This window comes from Notolepis coatsorum (genome assembly GCF_963971535.1).
Source record: "Notolepis coatsorum genome assembly, contig: SCAFFOLD_933, whole genome shotgun sequence".
NCBI lineage: Eukaryota > Metazoa > Chordata > Actinopteri > Aulopiformes > Paralepididae > Notolepis > Notolepis coatsorum.
The window spans coordinates 52,709-72,500 of record NW_028171960.1 but is presented as its reverse complement, the minus strand read 5'-3'; the positions used below and the strand labels follow the sequence as shown (position 1 = coordinate 72,500).

At 45.7% G+C, this 19,792-nt stretch overlaps 1 protein-coding gene across 1 annotated transcript in view; it reads left to right on the top strand.

The window, feature by feature from the left end:
- Positions 1–8,756, top strand: part of LOC311248146 (histone-lysine N-methyltransferase SMYD3-like) — a gene marked incomplete at both ends in the record, with an annotated part of 16,847 nt that extends 8,091 nt beyond the window's left edge. Inside the window, 2 exons of the mRNA XM_084339085.1 lie at positions 8,351–8,455; positions 8,613–8,756. Of these exons, the coding sequence (XP_084195211.1) occupies positions 8,351–8,455; positions 8,613–8,756 (249 nt within the window). The remainder of the gene's footprint in view (positions 1–8,350; positions 8,456–8,612) is intronic.
- Positions 8,757–19,792: the final 11,036 nt, after the last annotated feature.

Below are 19,792 nucleotides of genomic sequence, written 5' to 3'. Positions count from 1 at the left end.
AGTTAGAGACCATTGACAGTAGGCGGGAGCCGTTCCCTTCGCCGCACGGTATGCTAGGTCGAGGGCCTTGAAGCGGATTCGTGCAGCAATGGTGAGCCAGTGCAGGTCCCTAAGAAGTGGGGTGACATGGGCCGACTTCGGTAGGTTTGAGATCAGGCGGGCCGCTGCGTTCTGAATGAGTTGAAGAGCCTTGGTAGCAGTGGTCGGAAGGCCAGAAAGCAGTGCGTTGCAGTAGTCGAGGCGGGAGATGACTGTTGATTGGACGAGGAGTTGGGTGCTTCTTTTGTCAGGAAGGGGCGTATCCTTCTGACGTTGCTCAGGAGGAATCTGCCAGTTCTGGTTGTTGCTGCGATGTGAGCAGAGAAGTTCAACTGGTCGTCAAGGACAACACCAAGCTTCTTGGCGGTCTGGGACACGGCCACAGCTACATTATCCACTGTGATGGAAAGGTTGTCAGGGGGGAGGATTTGGCCGGCAGGTGGAGCAATTCTGTTTTGCTTAGGTTCAGTTTGAGGTGGTTGGTCGTCATCCAGGCGGAGATGTCGGACAGACAGGCAGAGATCCACTCAGAGACATGGATATCTGAGGGAGGGAAGGAGAGGAATAGTTGAGTATCATCGGCATAGCAATGATACGAGAAGGCATGACACGTGATAATGTTACCCAGAGATTTGGTGTAGAGGGAGAAGAGAAGGGGTCCTAGAACCGAGCCCTGGGGGACACCCGTCCGCAGGGGGCGGGTGGCCGACAGGGTCCCTCTCCATGACACTTGGTAGGAGCGGCCGTTGAGGTATGATGTCAGCCATGTCAGCGCAGAGCCAGCCACTCCCATTCCTGCGAGGGACGTAAGGAGGATCTGATGGTTGACTGTGTCGAAGGCTGCAGACAGGTCTAGGAGAATCAGGACAGAGGAGAGGCCTTTCGCTTTTTTCGCTTTTGCCAGGAGAGTGTTGGGATAGGCACATTGTGGCCTCAGAGTAGCAGGGAGAAAGGTGAAGTTGGGGAGGAAGAGTGGCAGAGAAGAGTGGGAGGGAAAAGAAAACATTTCAGAGTAGAGTAATAGATAATGGTCTACTTAGCACTAGATGGGTGGCTCGGTTCCCTCCTCTGAGAACTCCAGTCGGAAAACTCCACGTCTTTGTCTGTCTTTGTGGGTCGCCGGCGCTCCAACAACATGCATTTAAATTAGTGCTGTCAGGCGATTAAAATCACAGCATTTGTAATTAATTTATCTAATTAATTGCATTTGAATCGCGTAACCATTTTAGGCCTGATATTTTATATTTTATAATCATATTTCAAATTGCATGTGTCCGGATGGCAGAATTCAGTACTGTATCTACAAAACCTTCTGTTTAATCATCTTCCAATTTATTCATTTGCTTAGATTTTTCAGGTCTGGTAAATTCTAGCATGGTGTTATTCACAGTCAAAGTTTTTTTATTGATATTCTCATTTGGTTCATTACAATTTACTCAAGCCTAGTAACAGACACAATATTTCTGACACTGGGAATACATTCCCTGAGATCCATAGATGTCCCTAGAATCAGATACCAAGAACATGCAAATGGACCATATAAAAAAAAAGTTTGTAAATGTTTATTCTACGTTCTTATGGAATGAATGAGATAAAAAATATATATATATTAAAAAAAATTATTAATTTTCATAATGCGATCATTTGCTGTGTAATTAATTAATCTAATTAACGCAATAAACTGACAGCCCTAATTTAAATCACCAGTTACTAATGTCTCGCACTTGTGGGAGCCTTGCCTCTGACTGGTGATAGCTCAAATTAGCAGGACAATGCCAGGGGCAGCTTGAGACACGCCCACACTATTACTATTACAGATGATACAAACTTAGTTTTCTCAATCCCTGATATATCAGAATCAGCAGTAGAGAAAATCATCAGCTCTCTGAGGAATACAAAAACGAAAGACGTCTATGTGGGTTGGATACTGCATTCCTGAAAAGGCACAAGAACACCCTCGCCCACCCAATATCCCATCTAATAAACCTGTCCATTACACAGTGCGTCGTCCCTGACACTTGGAAATCTGCTGCTGTCATTCCTCTATTTAAATCTGGAGACCCAACAGATGTCGCTAATTACATCCCCATTAGCATCCTACCAATTTTATCCAAGGTGGTAGAGAAATGGGTGACTTACAGGTTGCAGCCCATCTTAGCCAGGGCCACGTGATGTTACACCCTCCTATGCAATTTGGTTTTAGGCCCAACCACTCTACAGATACAGCAAACTGTTTTATACTTGAGTGCATTCAATCTGCGTCGGCCTCGTCGGTACTGTCCGCTTAGTCTCCTGCTTGTTATTACTCTGCTTCTATGTATCTTCTGCCGAGACATCTCCACCCTATTGGTTTATGATCGACAAGCTCTTTTAAACCTAAGAGCCTTCAGCGAAACGCTTTCATCACATTGTTTGGGTGAGAAAGTGACAAGTCTCCCCCCGTTCTCCTGAATATCCCTGCTCACCTACGCCGTCCTCCCTGTGCCTCCCTACGTTACAGGAGAAGGGGAAAACGAGGCGGTGTACACGTCAAAATCAAGGCCTCCCTGCTGGCCTCCTCGTCCAGGATCAACGTCGGTCCCCTCTATGATGGATGTTATCTCCCTGCAGCCAAACGCTCTTTGCTCCCCAGAGACCGCTGGCTCTGTGCTGTTCTTCCAGAGCCCCTGCCGCCACTCTCGGGACCGGGACTGTCTGCCGTCGCCCCCTCGCCTGGCCCTGCTCCCCTTGGGCTGACGCGGGACCCCCCCGCATCAGCGCTGTATTCCATGGGCCCGCAGGCCGAGCGGTGGTGTGTGTTTTGATGTCCTTCGGCGGCTGGAGCGCGCCCCACCGCCGGCTAGCCCAGAGCTAAACTTCCACTTAGCCCTGTTGAATGCTAGGTCGATAGCCAACAAAACGTTCATTATAAATGACTTCTTCACCTCCCGTGGCCTGGATTTCATGTTCATTACCGAGACGTGGCTCCAAGTTGGCGAGCTACTGCCGCTCTCCGAACTTCTCCCCCCCGAATGCACTTTCTTCAACACCCCTCGCCCCTCGGGCAGAGGGGGTGGAATAGCCTCGGTGTTCAAATCCACGTTCCACTGCCGCCTCTCACAGCCGGCAGCGAAGTACGCTAGCTTCGAAGTTCAATCTTTTGAAATAAACCTGTCATCCGTCGTGTTCTGCGCCGTCATATACCGCCCGCCTAAATACAACAAGGACTTTTTAAATGACTTCATGGACTTCCTCTCCGGACTGATGGTTAGATACGATCACATTCTCCTATGCGGCGATTTTAATATCCATGTGTGTTGCGAATCACATCCCCTGTCGCGAGATTTCCTAAATCTCATTGACTCTCTCAACCTCACCCAATCTGTCACAGTACCAACGCATGAAAAAGGACACACACTTGATCTCGTTCTGTCATTTGGACTATCTGTCAATATAATTGACATATGTGCTGCTGCTTTTTCTGACCACTCACCTATTGTTTTCTCCATTAAAATCCCCTGCTCTGCTATTTCCCCTCATGTACCTACAAAAAAATCCTGCACCTTTACCTCTGACACTGCTGCCCACTTTTCTGAAGCCTTCTCCAGCTCCCCAATTTGTGTCCTAAATGCAAACAGTGTCCCAAATATCGATGACTATCTCTCCATGTTCAATGAGTCATGCACCGATATTTTAAATACTGTAGCACCTTTTAAAACTAAACGCATAAAACCCCTCCCCACACCCTGGCTAAATGAATCCATGCGTACTCTCAGATGTGCATGTAGACGTGCCGAGAGGAAGTGGAGGAAGGACAGGTTGCATGTCTCCCTCCAAATCCTACACAGCGCTCTGTCCATCTACCAAACGGCTGTCAAAACTGCAAAAACAGCTTACATTTCCAACTTAGTCATAGCAAATTCAAACAAACCCCAGGCCCTGTTCAAAGTCCTAAACTCCCTCACCAACCCCTGTGCCACTCCCTCTGTCGTACCTTCATTAGCTCTATGTGAAGGCTTCCAACACTTCTTCATCAGCAAAGTCTCTGACCTTAGATCTCTCTTAGATTAAATTGTACAGCAACGCTTGCCTTGTTTTAAAAGATGTTCACGGACTGGCTCCCCCACCACTGAGTCTGTATGTAGCCAGAAAGGACTATAGAAGACACACAAGGTCCTCATCCAAGGGGGACTGTGTGGTTCTGTTCAGGAAGAGTGCTTTTGGACAATCTGCATTCTCTGTTAGAGCCACACAGTACTGGAACACTATGCCTACACATATCCGGACCTGTAACACACTTGAACAATAATAAAAAAAATGATCTGGCTCAAAGAACATCAGAGCTGCACCCACAGCTAAATGTATTAACTGTGTGTGTATGCAATTCAGCTTTATTCTGTTTTACATGTGTATTTTTGTTAAAATGTGTATATTGTGACGATGCATTGTATTTTATGTAGGCCTATTTGATGTATGTTATGTGTGATAACCTTTTTTATCACTTTAGGTTGATGCCCTTTTTAACATCTTGTCCAGGGACTACAGATGAAATCTAGCCTTCTGGCTAATTCTGGCGTATTTACATTTTTAATGTTGATTAATAATATGCACTGTCCCTTTTGCAAATAAACTTAAACTTAAACTGGGTGAAACTGAGCTGAATGTTCGATTTAGGGTTAAACAACCAAATAGATACTCAAAGTTCACATACTTCCCTCACACTGTTAATCAGCTTTAGCGTAGCTTCCCTCTGCTCTTTGTCAGTATTTGGAACATAACCCATTGTTAATCTGAATATACATATCTTACACATCACTGTTTATAACTAGTACTAACATAAACCATGAACAACCTTTTACAAAAGGTTCCAGCCAATACATTCAGTCATGTTCTACCCATGTGTTTACATCTGGATCACTGACTGGGCCTTTAAGTCGGCGTGTTTGCCTGACTTGCCGGCTCGGTAATTAAATCAACACGGTATCTTGTTATTCACCACAGGCTCAATGTTGTGAGCTCGCCTTTGAACTTTGCCGTTTTAATGGTTTTACAATTGAACCCCAACACCCACCCAGCCTCCCTGACTGGCAGGTCCTGCGTGAATATAATAATATAATAATAATAATAATAATAATAATAATAATAATAATAATAATAATAATAATAATAATAATAATAATAATAATAATAATAATAATATGGAGGCTGGCGAGGGAATAGAGTGCGTAAGAAATGTTGTAATGAACAAATACTGTATTAGTGTTTCACATGAATTCTCTCTGCTGTGAAAGGAACACAGATCTATGGGCTGGTTAGCGTTGAGCAGGTAAACGTGAGGCTGTTCCCTTCAGACTGGCTGCTGATGGGCTCCTGTGTGTGAAGATGAGCTGTGATGCCTGTTCTGTTAGTAATAAACAAAGCAGCTATTAGTGTACAACAACATCTTTTATTTTAGCTTACTGTACCTGTCTGTCTTGTTGCCCTGTTACCCCCCCCCCCACCCCTCTCCACATACCCCCCCACCCCTCTCCACGTATCCCCCCCTCTCCACATACCCACCCACCCCTCTCCACATACCCCCCCACCCCTCTCCACATACCCCACCCACCCCTCTCCACATACCCCACCCACCCCTCTCCACATACCCCCCCACCCCTCTCCACATACCCCCCCACCCCTCTCCACATACCCCACCCACCCCTCTCCACATACCCCCCCACCCCTCTCCACATACCCCCCCACCCCTCTCCACATACCCCACCCACCCCTCTCCACATACCCCCCCACCCCTCTCCACATACCCCCCCACCCCTCTCCACATACCCCCCCACCCCTCTCCACATACCCCACCCACCCCTCTCCACATACCCCACCCACCCCTCTCCACATACCCCACCCACCCCTCTCCACATACCCCCCCACCCCTCTCCACTTACCACCCCCCCCTCTCTCCATCTACCCCCCCCACCCCTCTCCACCTACCACCCCCACTCCTCTCCACATACCCCCACCCCTCGCCACATACCCCCCCACCCCTCTCCACATACCCCCCCCCTCTCCACATACCCCACCCCTCTCCACATACCCCCCCCCCTCTCACATACACCCCCCACCGCTCTCCACATACCCCACCGCTCTCCACATACCCCACCCCTCTCCACATACCCCACCCCTCTCCACATACCCCCCCCCCCCTCTCACATACACCCCCCACCCCTCTCCACATACCCCACCCCTCTCCACATACCCCCCCCCCTCTCACATACACCCCCCACCCCTCTCCACATACCCCACCCCTCTCCACTTACCACCCCCACCCCTCTCCACCTACCACCCCCACCCCACCCCTCTCCACCTACCACCCCCACCCCTCTCCACTTACCCCCCCCCCCCCCCCGCTCCACTTACCTGAGCTGCTCTGCACACCAGTGAGAAGCACTGATAACGATCTGCATTTCCACAGAGAGGGATGTAGATTATATTTATACAAGGTCAGTCGGAGGAAGGTGACATGTCAATGGATTGGTATTGACCTGTGTGTGTGTGTATGTGTGCGTGTGTGTGTGTGTGTGTGTGTGTGTGTGTGTGTGTGTGTGTGTGTGTGTGTGTGTGTGTGTGTGTGTGTGTGTGTGTGTGTGTGTGTGTGTGTGTGTGTGTGCGTGTGTGCGTGTCTGAGGTGCCCGGTCGCGGCCCGCTGCACTTTACGAGCACCAGGGTCATTTGCATAATGCAAATAAGGACCGTGAGGTAATTAAACCACTGGCGTGGAAACGCAAAATAATTCCTCCATAACACCTCTGTAAGTGTGTATGAATGAATGAATGAATGACTTTTATTTATATAGCACCCTTCACAGCACAAATGCATAGGGTGCTTTAAAGTTTACACTACAGCTTAGTATATAAAAACAAAAACAGAAATCAGAAATAAATGACAACAACAACAGACAGCAGTTAAAAACAGTGTAACCAGATAAAATAGTAGAATAAAATAATTTAGAAGCTGAGCCTACCCTGTTTGGTCCACTTTAAGTGGTCCATGGTCCCTTTAGATAGATCAATAGTCCGTTTAGTTTGTACAGGTGTGAACACAAACCGAACTATAATGAGGACCAAACAACCGAACCATGGTCCTCTTGAAAAGTTAGGACTCGGTTCGTTTCAAAGTGGACCATGGTTCGTTTGCTGTTGGTGTGAACGCGATCAAACTTTATATATAGTACCTAATCTAGAGCAAATGAGTGACAGGCGCCTAGTGACAGCTTGCGCGCGACCCAACTCAATGAATGACAGGCGCGCGGACAGTCTCTCTCTCTCTCTCTCTCTCTCTCTCTCTCTCTCTCTCTCTCTCTCTCTCTCTGTACACTCTAGTCGACTTGCGCCGCGCTCGTAATGACAGTATCTCTCTCATTGCGCTGTCGGCAACTGTTTATGTTTGTGAGTGCTATATAGAGTCCAATAGAATTGGCGACTGTATGTCCTTTGTTTACAAATTAGATCCGCACCAAAAAGGGTAGTGTGAACGCAGACCAAAATCAAACAATGTATCATTTTCACATTTGGTCCACCAGAAAGTCCGGACTATCTTTCAGGTGTGAACACGCCCTTAGTCTCTCTGCTCTTGTTGCATGTATATGGAGGCGCTTGCCTGACCACAGCAGCTTGAACAGGCTGTTGTTGGGGGGTGAGGGTCTTTCATTATTCTGCAGGCTCTGGATTTGCACCTCCTGTTGTATAAGTCCTGCAGGGGTGGTAGTGCAATACCCGTAGTACGCTCTGCCTTTTTTAATATTTTATTTTGATTTTCCATTATTCAAAACATACACAAATGACAATACTGAGACAATTACAGGACAGTAATAACAGCAACAATAACAACAACTACATGTGGGTGCCTATATACGCCTATGGTAAATGGTTGTAAATGTGCAAGATAAAGTGATAAAGGTCCCTACATATGTAAACAAACACATCAGGAAAACAGAAACAAATGACAACAAAAAAAACAGAACAAAAAATTACAATATTTTCAGAGACATTGAGAGACACAGGATTAACAGTGAGTTAACATTGACTCTCTCTCTCTCTCTCTCTCTCTCTCTCTCTCTCTCTCCCTCTCTCTCTCTCTCTCTCCCTCTCCCTCTCCCTCTCCCTCTCTCTCTCTCTCTCTCTCTCTCTCTCTCTCTCTCTCTCTCTCTCTCTCTCTCTCTGTCTCTGTCTCTGTCTCTGTCTCTCCCTCTCTCTCTCTCTCTCTCTCTCTCTCTCTCTCTCTCTCTCTCTCTCTCTCTCTCTCTCTCTCTCTCTCTCTCTCTCCCCCCCCCCCCCCTAGGCAGTGTTATCCTGATCCCCATCCTGTCCATGGGGTCCAGTTAATGAGAGTTGGTAAACTGCAGCACTACCTGGGACAGATACAACACGCCATGGACACACTCACACAGGTAGAGAGTGCGTGTGCGTTTGTGGGTGATTTTGTGTGTAGTGGTGTGTGTGTCCTCCCTTTTAGTGTGTGTGTCCTGCCTTTTAGTGTGTGTGTGTGTGTGTGTGTGTGTGTGTGTGTGTAATTTGAACTGAAACTTCTGATCCACTCCTTCCCAGGCTTATGACATCATCAAAGTCACCCACGGCAACGATCACCCCTTGACCTCAGAGCTTGTGCAGAAGATGGAGGAGTGCCGCGCTGAGATGGATCGCCCCTGGCAACCTGCCCCTGGCAACCTGCCCCTAGCAACCTGCCCCTAGCAACCTGCCCCTAGCAACCTGCCCCTAGCAACCTGCCCCTGGCAACCTGCCCCTAGCAACCTGCCCCTAGCAACCTGCCCCTGGCAACCTGCCCCTAGCAACCTGCCCCTAGCAACCTGCCCCTGGCAACCTGCCCCTAGCAACCTGCCCCTAGCAACCTGCCCCTGGCAACCTGCCCCTGGCAACCTGCCCCTAGCAACCTGCCCCTGGCAACCTGCCCCTAGCAACCTGCCCCTGGCAACCTGCCCCTGGCAACCTGCCCCTAGCAACCTGCCCCTAGCAACCTGCCCCTGGCAACCTGCTAGAAAGCACCCGATGGTATTTAGAAATGTAACAGTATAAGGACCAGGCGTTCTATAAATGTAACACAAGAATATTCTTCCCTGTCGCGCACTCATGCTCTCCCTCCCGCATCCAATCGCCCTTTCGCGGTGCCCAAGTGATGGTATAATGTTCCTCTTTTCCATAAAAAAGTCAAGATTCCACGCAAGAAACATTTTGGTTATTTCAGAGAAAAGAAGGACGTTGAGAAAATCAAGTCTGCAGCACGCAAGAAACATTTTAGTCATTTCAGAGAAAAGAAGGACATTTTCACGGTTGTATGGTGTCATTGGAACTTGTCAAGCTCTTCCACATTTCTGACGACCAAAACCTTTGCGTTGTCTGGCGTGCCGTTTAATTTGATGAAGATCTTGCAGTTTGAGGTCCACGTTGATTGGATCTTCTTTTGGTAGCGGAGTAGACGGGCCTTTCTTGCGATGTCACCATTCTTTTTTGTGAGGTGTTCATTTAGATACACGCTCGTTCCCTGTAGTTTGGGTCCTTGTTTTAGCAGGGCTATTTTAGCTTTTCGGTTGATGAAACTGATTATTACTGCAGGTGTGTTCGTTTTGAGGCTGCGAGGTAAATGGGTGGCAAGCCTCCACACCGTTGGTATCCAGAGTGATTCCTTTAGTTAGGAGGAATTCCGCCACCTGTTCGCCTGCAGAAACGTACTCCTGAGTGCTGTGTTCCCCTCCTTCCCCACCTTTCACCGCCTGTGAGTACGACCGGGGTTTAATGTCCAGGCCGGAGATAATGATGTCATTCATTCTCGAGTATTGCTCGAGGTCGGCAACTCTGTTTTCCAGCTGGTCGATTACTTTATCCTTTTCAGCGTTTTGCGTTTTGAGGGCCTTCACTTCCTCGACCAAACCCAGGATTTCTTTCTGCTGTTGCTTAATTTCGGCAATGTCTTTTGCGAGGAATTCGAGCGTGTATTTGAGTTCCTCGATGTCGTCCCCCATGTTTTTTTTAGGAGGCATTTTTCCAAATTCAAGTTGCCCCTGTCACTGTCACTCGTCCTCTGACAGCTGTCAGGTACTGTTACATTTCTAAATACCATAGGTCATTTTTACTCAATGATATGTGAAAAGAATTTCCCTTATTATGGGTTTCTTTGGCTTGAGTGATGATGATGATGATGGAGATCATGTCCATCGCTGCTGTCTTGATGGTGGAAATATCACCTGCAAGCAATATGACCCTGAGCATCTCGATTGTTTCAATACCGAAAACACCCTTTCACTATTGCACCTCAATATTAGAAGCCATAAACCATAAACACCATACTGACCTTGTATCATTACTTTCTATTTCTGGCTGTAAATTTGATATAATTGGTTGCAGTGAAACTTGGCTAAATGACAGGTCGTTCACCGATATTCTCAATCTTGATGGCTATAATTTCTTCCATAAAAACAGAATTGGGAAAATAGGTGGAGGAGTGTGTCTTTACGTGAATACCAGTCTACAAGCAAATGTTTGTGACATGGTTGACTTTGATGACGGCTCTGATTCTCTCTTCATTGATATAAATGGAAAAAATGGAAAAAACTTCACCGTTGGAGTAATATATCGCCCCCCAGACACAAACTTGGATGTCTTTAGGAACAAGTTAGAGGAAACCCTTCATTCATTAAACATAAAAAACAACAACTGTATTCTAATGGGAGATTTTAACATAGACATCTCCAAGGATGATTCTATAAAAAATGATTTCATTAATACACTGCACTCTTCCTCCTTCTTCACAACTATAAACATATTCACTAGAATAACACACTCATCCAAGTCTACCATTGATAACATCATCACCAACATCCAAAACACCAAGCTGGAGTCGGGAGTGATCCTAACTGACATAACTGATCACTTCCCTGTCATGTTGTCTCTAAATCTTGCCAGTGAACTTGCACCCCCTCCTTGTAAGACAACAATTAAAGTAATAAATGACAGAACCCTGCAGCAACTATATGGAAGCCTGGAGACCAAAGGGTGGAAAAATGTATATGATGCCTGTGATCCTGATACAGCATATGATATTGGAAATAACAGACTCCATCCATAGCACCATTCCCGAGAAGACTGTCATGAAAAAATAAACTCTACAAACATTATCTTAAGAAGCCTAGTATAAATAATAGAAACAAATACAATCTATATAGAAATAAACTCACTCATCTAATAAGGAAAAGCAAATGTGATCATTATACTGATCAGATAATAGCATCACAGGGTGATTCAAAAAGGACATGGTCAGTTCTAAATAAAGTACTAAACAGGGACAAAAAAGCATCAGTGCTCCCTGACCCTGCAAACATGTCTCAGCAGGATCTCTCTGATAAATTCAATACCTACTTTGCATCCATTGGTGAAGACCTGGCGAATAAAATTAGCCATCCCGGGGGGGTGTCTTTTAAACAGTATTTATCCGGTAACTATATTAACTATTTTTTCATGAAACCAACTGACCATGATGAACTATTCAACATTATCATGAAGATGAAGGACACTCGCACAGCCGGTGCTGATGGAATATGCAGCAAAATCTTAATAGCCATAGCCAATATTATAGTCAGACCACTCGCTCACTGTATCAATTTGTCCTTACTACATGGTGTAGTGCCAAAAAACATCAAAATTGGGAGAATAATACCCATATATAAATCAGGTGACAAAAATAGTATTAATAATTACAGTCCAATATCCGTGTTACCAGCTCTATCCAAAGTTTATGAGAGAGTTGTGTACAATAGATTAAGCCAGTGTTTCTCAAAGTGGGGGGCGCACCCCCCAGGGGGGGCGCAGAGGCATGACAGGGGGGCCTTGAGATTTATAAAAAAAAAAAAAAAAAAATTTTTTTTTTTACAGAAAATTATCACTAAAGTGCTATCTGTTGCATCTGCACTGTTCTCCATGAAAATACAATTTCTCAAAATCTGAAAATCATTATTTAATAAAACAGAAAAGGATCACCAAGTTACTCTGGATAAAAAAAAACTTTACAGACAACATTGAGACAAAGCTTCCTGACACATCTCCATCCAAACTCTTGGAAGAACTCTTTGAAATCTCATCTGATACCACCTAGAGAGCTAGTTTCAGAGTGTGGTGCTGAGTACCAAGTATCTCATCTCATGGCCCACCAAGTATCTCATGATGCAGCAGTTAAGGTGTTGATACCATTCAGCACCACATACAGTATCTGTGTGAAGCTGGCTTTTCATTCATGACAGCTCTGAAAACAAAATATAGGGCCAATTTGAAAGGTCACGATATTGGTGTTATTTCAATAAATTTAAACATGGCCCATTTCATGACTATTTTGTTGGGGCGAGGGGGGGGGGGGGGGCCCAAAATATTTTGGTCCGCCAAAGGGGGGCCTGACAGAAAAAGTTTGAGACGCACTGGATTAAGCGAATACACCACCAAGCTAGATATACTCACCAATTCACAATACGGCTTCAGGAAAAAGAGAACAACAAACATGGCAATATTAGACCTCATAGAAAAAATACATGATGCCATTTAGGGGTGGACGGTATAAACGGTATACGGTATAAGCGCTATGAATTTGCTCTACGGTATGGATTTTGACTATACCGTGTAACCGGTAGTGCAGCTCTAAAATAGCAATGACGTCATGTAACCACAGCGCGACTATTTCACTCGCATTTGCCCCTAAAAATAGATAGAATTAGTCATAGATAATAGATATGTGCGAACTGGAAAAAGTTATTTAGGAGGCTTCGCGCAGTGGGCGTGCCAGCCCCTACCGCACGCATGTAAACACGGGTCTACTAGTCTAGTGGGACGGGACACGGGAGGACGGCGGCGTCTCCCTGAGCTACCGTTTTTATTGACTAGCACAGAATGAAAGACTAGGACAGAATGAAAGACTAGGACAGAATGAAAGACTAGGACAGAAAGAAGGACTAGGACATAATGAAAGACTAGGACATAATGAAAGACTAGGACATAATGAAGGACTAGGACATAATGAAGGACTAGGACATAATGAAAGACTAGGACATAATGAAAGACTAGGACATAATGAAAGACTAGGACAGAATGAAAGACTAGGACAGAATGAAAGACTAGGACATAATGAAGGACTAGTGTTCTGAAGGTCCAGATTAACACTGAAAGTCTGCGTTTATTATTTTGTATAACTTATATATTGTTTATATATATAAGATATATATCTTTACGTCATCTGTTTACCTACCAGTATTCATCATTCGCTTATTGTACGACGTTCTGGACATAACTACTCATTGGAGACCGCCTGCGGGTTAGCTTCCAGTACAGACAGAGCTAACTAGCTATCATCTATGCCAACGGGCTTTTGGATTAATAGCTATTAACCCTGCCATCGGGCGCTAGGAATACAAGGACCGGTTCCGTACGAGACCCCTTCTCCCAGCGACGACAGGATTATCCCATCAGTCTACAGTTTCTCTGGAGCCGGAGCTCTAGAGAGAACCACCGTCTCCAGCCACCATCTTGCTTTTCCCTGTGCCGCCTCGCTTCGTCTCACTCCATTCAGAGCTCCACCGGTCGAGTATCCGTAGTATAGGAACTATCGTTACCGCTGACTTTGTTGCACTGACATTCTATTATTAAAGGAGAACCGTGATATATACTATGTATGTTTACTATTAACATTAAAATTATGCTTGTTCAACTTGTATCCCTGTCCCCGCGCAGTTAATGGAGTGTCCGCCATTTTGTCTAACTGTACTGTCTGGCCATTAATATATTCTTTAGTAGTGGTTTAATCTAAACAATCTAAATACAGTCAGGGTTGTGTAGCCCCTTAGCTACAACTAGGACAGAATGAAAGACTAGGACATAATGAAAGACTAGGACATAATGAAAGACTAGGACATAATGAAGGACTAGGACAGAATGAAAGACTAGTACAGAATGAAATACTAGGACATAATGAAGGACTAGGACATAATGAAAGACTAGTACAGAATGAAAGACTAGGACATAATGAAGGACTAGGACAGAATGAAAGACTAGGACAGAATGAAAGACTAGGATAGAATGAAAGACTAGGACATAATGAAGGACTAGGACAGAATGAAAGACTAGGACAGAATGAAAGACTATGACATAATGAAAGACTAGGACATAATGAAAGACTAGGACAGAATGAAAGACTGGGACAGAATGAAAGACTAGGACATAATGAAAGACTAGGACAGAATGAAAGACTAGGACAGAATGAAAGACTAGGACATAATGAAAGACTAGGCCATAGTGAAAGACTAGGACAGAATGAAGGACTAGGACATAATGAAGGACTAGGACAGAATGAAAGACTAGGACAGAATGAAGGATTAGGACAGAATGAAAGACGAGGACATAATGAAGGACTAGGACATAATGAAGGACTAGGCCATAATGAAGGATTAGGACAGAATGAAAGACTAGGACATAATGAAGGACTAGGCCATAATGAAGGACTAGGACATAATGAAGGACTAGGACATAATGAAAGACTAGGACATAATGAAGGACTAGTACAGAATGAAAGACTAGGACATAATGAAAGACTAGGACATAATGAAAGACTAGGACCGAATGAAAGACTAGTACATAATGAAAGACTAGTACAGAATGAAAGACTACGGCATAATGAAAGACTAGCACAGAATGAAAGACTAGCACAGAATGAAAGACTACGGCATAATGAAAGACTTGTACAGAATGAAAGACTAGTACATAATGAAAGACTACGGCATAATGAAAGACTTGTACAGAATGAAAGACTAGGACAGAATGCCAAATTAAAGACCACAGTATGTAAATGTGTTTTCCTGGGTAAATTATGTTACACATATGAAGAAGAATGTGGTATTTCCGACACATTTGGGTGTTTACAAAGAAAAACCAGAAATATCTTGACAACAGTGAATAAAAATGGTATCAATTCATACATTTATCTACAGTGACTCAAAACTCATACAAGTGGTCTGCAAACTTTTTTTATTTGGTCTTGTGTCAGAATTGATCTTTGTAACTTTGTAGAGGGACACCAAACCTTTCTACCTGTACCTTATAATTTACTGACAAGCTAACAGATTATTATTGAGAAAATGATTACAGAAAATTATCGTTTAGTCTATATAGACCAACGATTGAAAAATGCCTCTGTGAGCATCTGAAGAGGTAAACAGGAGTGCCTGACTAACCCTCGGCTAGCCCCGCCCCTCTGTGAACCCGCCCCTTTCGTTACGTCTCCAGAGATTCAGGTGTTTTCCTACTTCCTTGAACCTAATTCTGTTGCTAAGCATTTTCAAAACAAAACTCTAACCTAGAGCACGGCAGCTGGCTGCGCAAGATCATATGAGAATCCATCTGGTCAGGCTTAAAACTTCAGGCTTCAATGGGCGACAGTGGCTCAGGAGATAGAGCGGTTGTCTGGTAATCTCAAGGTTCCCGGTTCGATTCCGGCAGTGTGTGGAAGTGTCGGAGAGAGAGACACACAGAGACACCAGCAGCTTTGGATTCTTTGTGTTGTTGTTAGTCGTACCTCGGTCTGTAGCAGACACTAGGGACGCACCGATCCCATATTGATATTGGATATCGGCCCCGATATGACTAAAATAGCTAAAGCGGGTATCGGAGACAATTATAAAAAAGATTTTAAATACTTTGATTTTTTTATTATTGTAATAATAAATAACAATTCAGTACATTTATATCTATGTGTTAATTTGTTACATTTTGTTTCACTCAGTTAGGAAAGTAATGTTTTAAGTCGAGCCTGATGTTGCCTTGTTGCACAAAATAATGATCCCAGTCTCTTCCACACAGTGAGGCGTACAGTTTATTAATTGAACAACGGGTATCGGATCGGTACTCTGTTTTTTTTTTTTGGTCCACTTTTTCTCCCATTTTTCTATATTTTCTCCCATCCCAATTTCGTATCATCCAATTCAACCCTCCTCTGTCACGAACGCTGTTTCTTGCCTCCCACAAGCCGGCTGCAATGTGGACTAAGTCATACATAGCACAAGTCCCCTCCGGTACCTGAGGTAACAGCAGTCGCATCTTTTCACCTGCGCAGCTCGATCTCTCAGTGTCGAGGAGTAACGCGTGGGAGGCTCACGCTGCCCCCGACACTTCCTGATTCTACTGCGCAGGCGCACCAACCGACCTGTAGGAGTCGCTTGTTCACAACGCCCGATCCCCACCCATCAGTTTCCCACCCCCTAATACGGCCAATGTGTATTACTGCGGACGACCAGCTAAACTGAAAGCAATGTGGAGAGCTGGATTCGAACACGCGAACCCAGCGTCTCCACATTGGTGGCGAGTGCCTTGCCCACTACACCACCTAGCCGCCCCCTCGGATCGGTACTCTGTATCGGCCGATACCCAAAGCCCAGGTATCGGTATCGGGACTGAAAAAGTCGGATCGATGCATCCCTAGTAGCTGCCTAGCAGACACATACAGTCTATCACTCCGGTTTGTGTTGGAGACAAAGCCATGGGCCCCTGTGTGTGTGGCCCCATAGAGGCCCCTGTGTGTGTGGCCCCATAGAGGCCCCTGTGTGTGTGGCCCCAGAGAGGCCCCTGTGTGTGTGGCCCCAGAGAGGCCCCTGTGTGTGTGGCCCCATAGAGGCCCCTGTGTGTGTGGCCCCAGAGAGGCCCCTGTGTGTGTGGCCCCATAGAGGCCCCTGTGTGTGTGGCCCCATAGAGGCCCCTGTGTGTGTGGCCCCATAGAGGCCCCTGTGTGTGTGGCCCCAGAGAGGCCCCTGTGTGTGTGGCCCCAGAGAGGCCCCTGTGTGTGTGGCCCCATAGAGGCTCCTGTGTGTGTGGCCCCATAGAGGCCCCTGTGTGTGTGGCCCCATAGAGGCCCCTGTGTGTGTGGCCCCATAGAGGCCCCTGTGTGTGTGGCCCCAGAGAGGCTCCTGTGTGTGTGGCCCCATAGAGGCCCCTGTGTGTGTGGCCCCATAGAGGCCCCTGTGTGTGTGGCCCCATAGAGGCCCCTGTGTGTGTGGCCCCATAGAGGCCCCTGTGTGTGTGGCCCCATAGAGGCCCCTGTGTGTGTGGCCCCATAGAGGCCCCTGTGTGTGTGGCCCCATAGAGGCCCCTGTGTGTGTGGCCCCATAGAGGCCCCTGTGTGTGTGGCCCCATAGAGGCTCCTGTGTGTGTGGCCCCATAGAGGCCCCTGTGTGTGTGGCCCCATAGAGGCCCCTGTGTGTGTGGCCCCATAGAGGCCCCTGTGTGTGTGGCCCCATAGAGGCCCCTGTGTGTGAGGCCTGATCCAGAGCTAGCTTCCTGCTGAGTGATTTCCTATCCATGGAGAGGTGTGTGTGTATGTGTGTGTTTAGTAAAGTAGGGTTATCAACAAGTCCATCTGTTCTCTGCATACCATCCATACACATGTTCCCCGTTAAGCCCTGTGTGTGCGTGTGTGCCTGTGTGTGTGATATTGTGTCTTCCTTTCTTACACACCTTCCTCCATGTTCCACCAAACTGTGTGTGTGTTAGTAGCATTCTCACACACTTCCCAAGTAAATCCCAGTGTTGTTCTACCCTGTTTAAACTGATGACAGCATTTCCCCTGACGAGAGGTGTGTGTGTGGAGGGGGGGTTAGGATGATAATATTTGTGTGTTTGCTTTTGTCTACTTCTAGTGCCAAAAAAGATGTTGTTGCTTTTGCTCTTTTGTCCTTCAGACCAAGTCTAGCCTGTTGACCTCTCAGAAACTATCCTGTTAGCTCATATCCTGTTAGCTCATATACGCTGTTAGCTCATATATCCTGTTAGCTCATATACCCTGTTAGCTCATACCCTGTTAGCTCATATACCCTGTTAGCTCATATATCCTGTTAGCTCATATACCCTGTTAGCTCATATACCCTGTTAGCTCATATATCCTGTTAGCTCATATACACTGTTAGCTCATATACCCTGTTAGCTCATATACGCTGTTAGCTCATATATCCTGTTAGCTCATATACCCTGTTAGCTCATACCCTGTTAGCTCATATACCCTGTTAGCTCATATATCCTGTTAGCTCATATACCCTGTTAGCTCATATACCCTGTTAGCTCATATACCCTGTTAGCTCATATACCCTGTTAGCTCATATACGCTGGTTAGCTCATATACCCTGTTAGCTCATATACCCTGTTAGCTCATATACCCTGTTAGCTCATATACCCTGTTAGCTCATATATCCTGTTGGCTCATATATCCTGTTAGCTCATATACCCTGTTAGCTCATATATCCTGTTAGCTCATATACACTGTTAGCTCATATACCCTGTTAGCTCATATACCCTGTTAGCTCATATATCCTGTTAGCTCATATACCCTGTTAGCTCATATACCCTGTTAGCTCATATACCCTGTTAGCTCATAATATATCCTGTTAGCTCATATACCCTGTTAGCTCATATACCATGTTAGCTCATATATCCTGTTAGCTCATATACCCTGTTAGCTCATATACCCTGTTAGCTCATATACGCTGGTTAGCTCATATACCCTGTTAGCTCATATACCCTGTTAGCTCATATACCCTGTTAGCTCATATATGCTGTTAGCTCATATATCCTGTTAGCTCATATATGCTGTTAGCTCATATAGCCTACCCTGTTAGCTCATAGGCTGTTAGCTCATATATGCTGTTAGCTCATATATCCTGTTAGCTCATATGCTGTTAGCTCATATACCCTGTTAGCTCATATGCTGTTAGCTCATATACCCTGTTAGCTCATATATGCTGTTAGCCAGCGGTGCGTTCCTGATATCAACTCTGATTGCACGCACGCTAATGACGCCACATGCACGCGCGCTCCCGGCGCGTGTGCACGCTCCCCGCGCATGCGCATAAATGTCCCCTTGCTTGAGCACAGACTAAAGACAGTGCCTAAATGCCTCTACGAATGGAATGTAACACATATCATTCACAAGTTAGGTGTGAATGTATCTGAGAACGTATTTAACACACCTGACGACCGGCGCTATTGATATGCAAAGTAGCCCAGGTGGGTACTTATAGCGAGTTGGCATGTGCAGCGCATTCCTGTGTGCGTGCACACGCTTCTGCTCAAATCTTTGGCTGCACGGAGTGCAATCTCATCCCATGAGCAACGCATCACTGCTGTTAGCTCATATACCCTTGGCAACCAATAATACACATGACAACCAATGTAATAAAAAAAAAGTCAACCAACGAACAAGATTCTTGTACCGGATCTCCTCTCTGATAAACAAGAATACCTTGAAGACTCTAATAGGAGCACTCATTCGGGGGTACTACGACTATGCTTGCATATTGCTTGTGATGTCATGGTACCAAAGCACCTCAAAGGCCCTAAAAACAAGACTACAAACATCACAAAACAAACTGGTCAGAGTACTGCTTGACCTGACTCCTAGAACCCACCTCACCCCTGCCCACTTTGACAACCTAGGATGGCTTAGAGTAGACGACAGAGTACAGCAACTTGCAATGGGCCTGGTCTACAAGATACACTACACCACTAAGGTACCCATGTCCATGTTGAAATACTTCCCAAAGGTCAGTGAATTCCACGACCACAACACCAGAGGGAGCTCCACAAATCATGTTCAAACCAGATTCGGCTCAAACAAGGGACTAAACACGTTTCACAATTATGCCACAACAATGTGGAACGCCCTACCCACAGCTGTAAAATAATGTGAATCCCTACCCTCC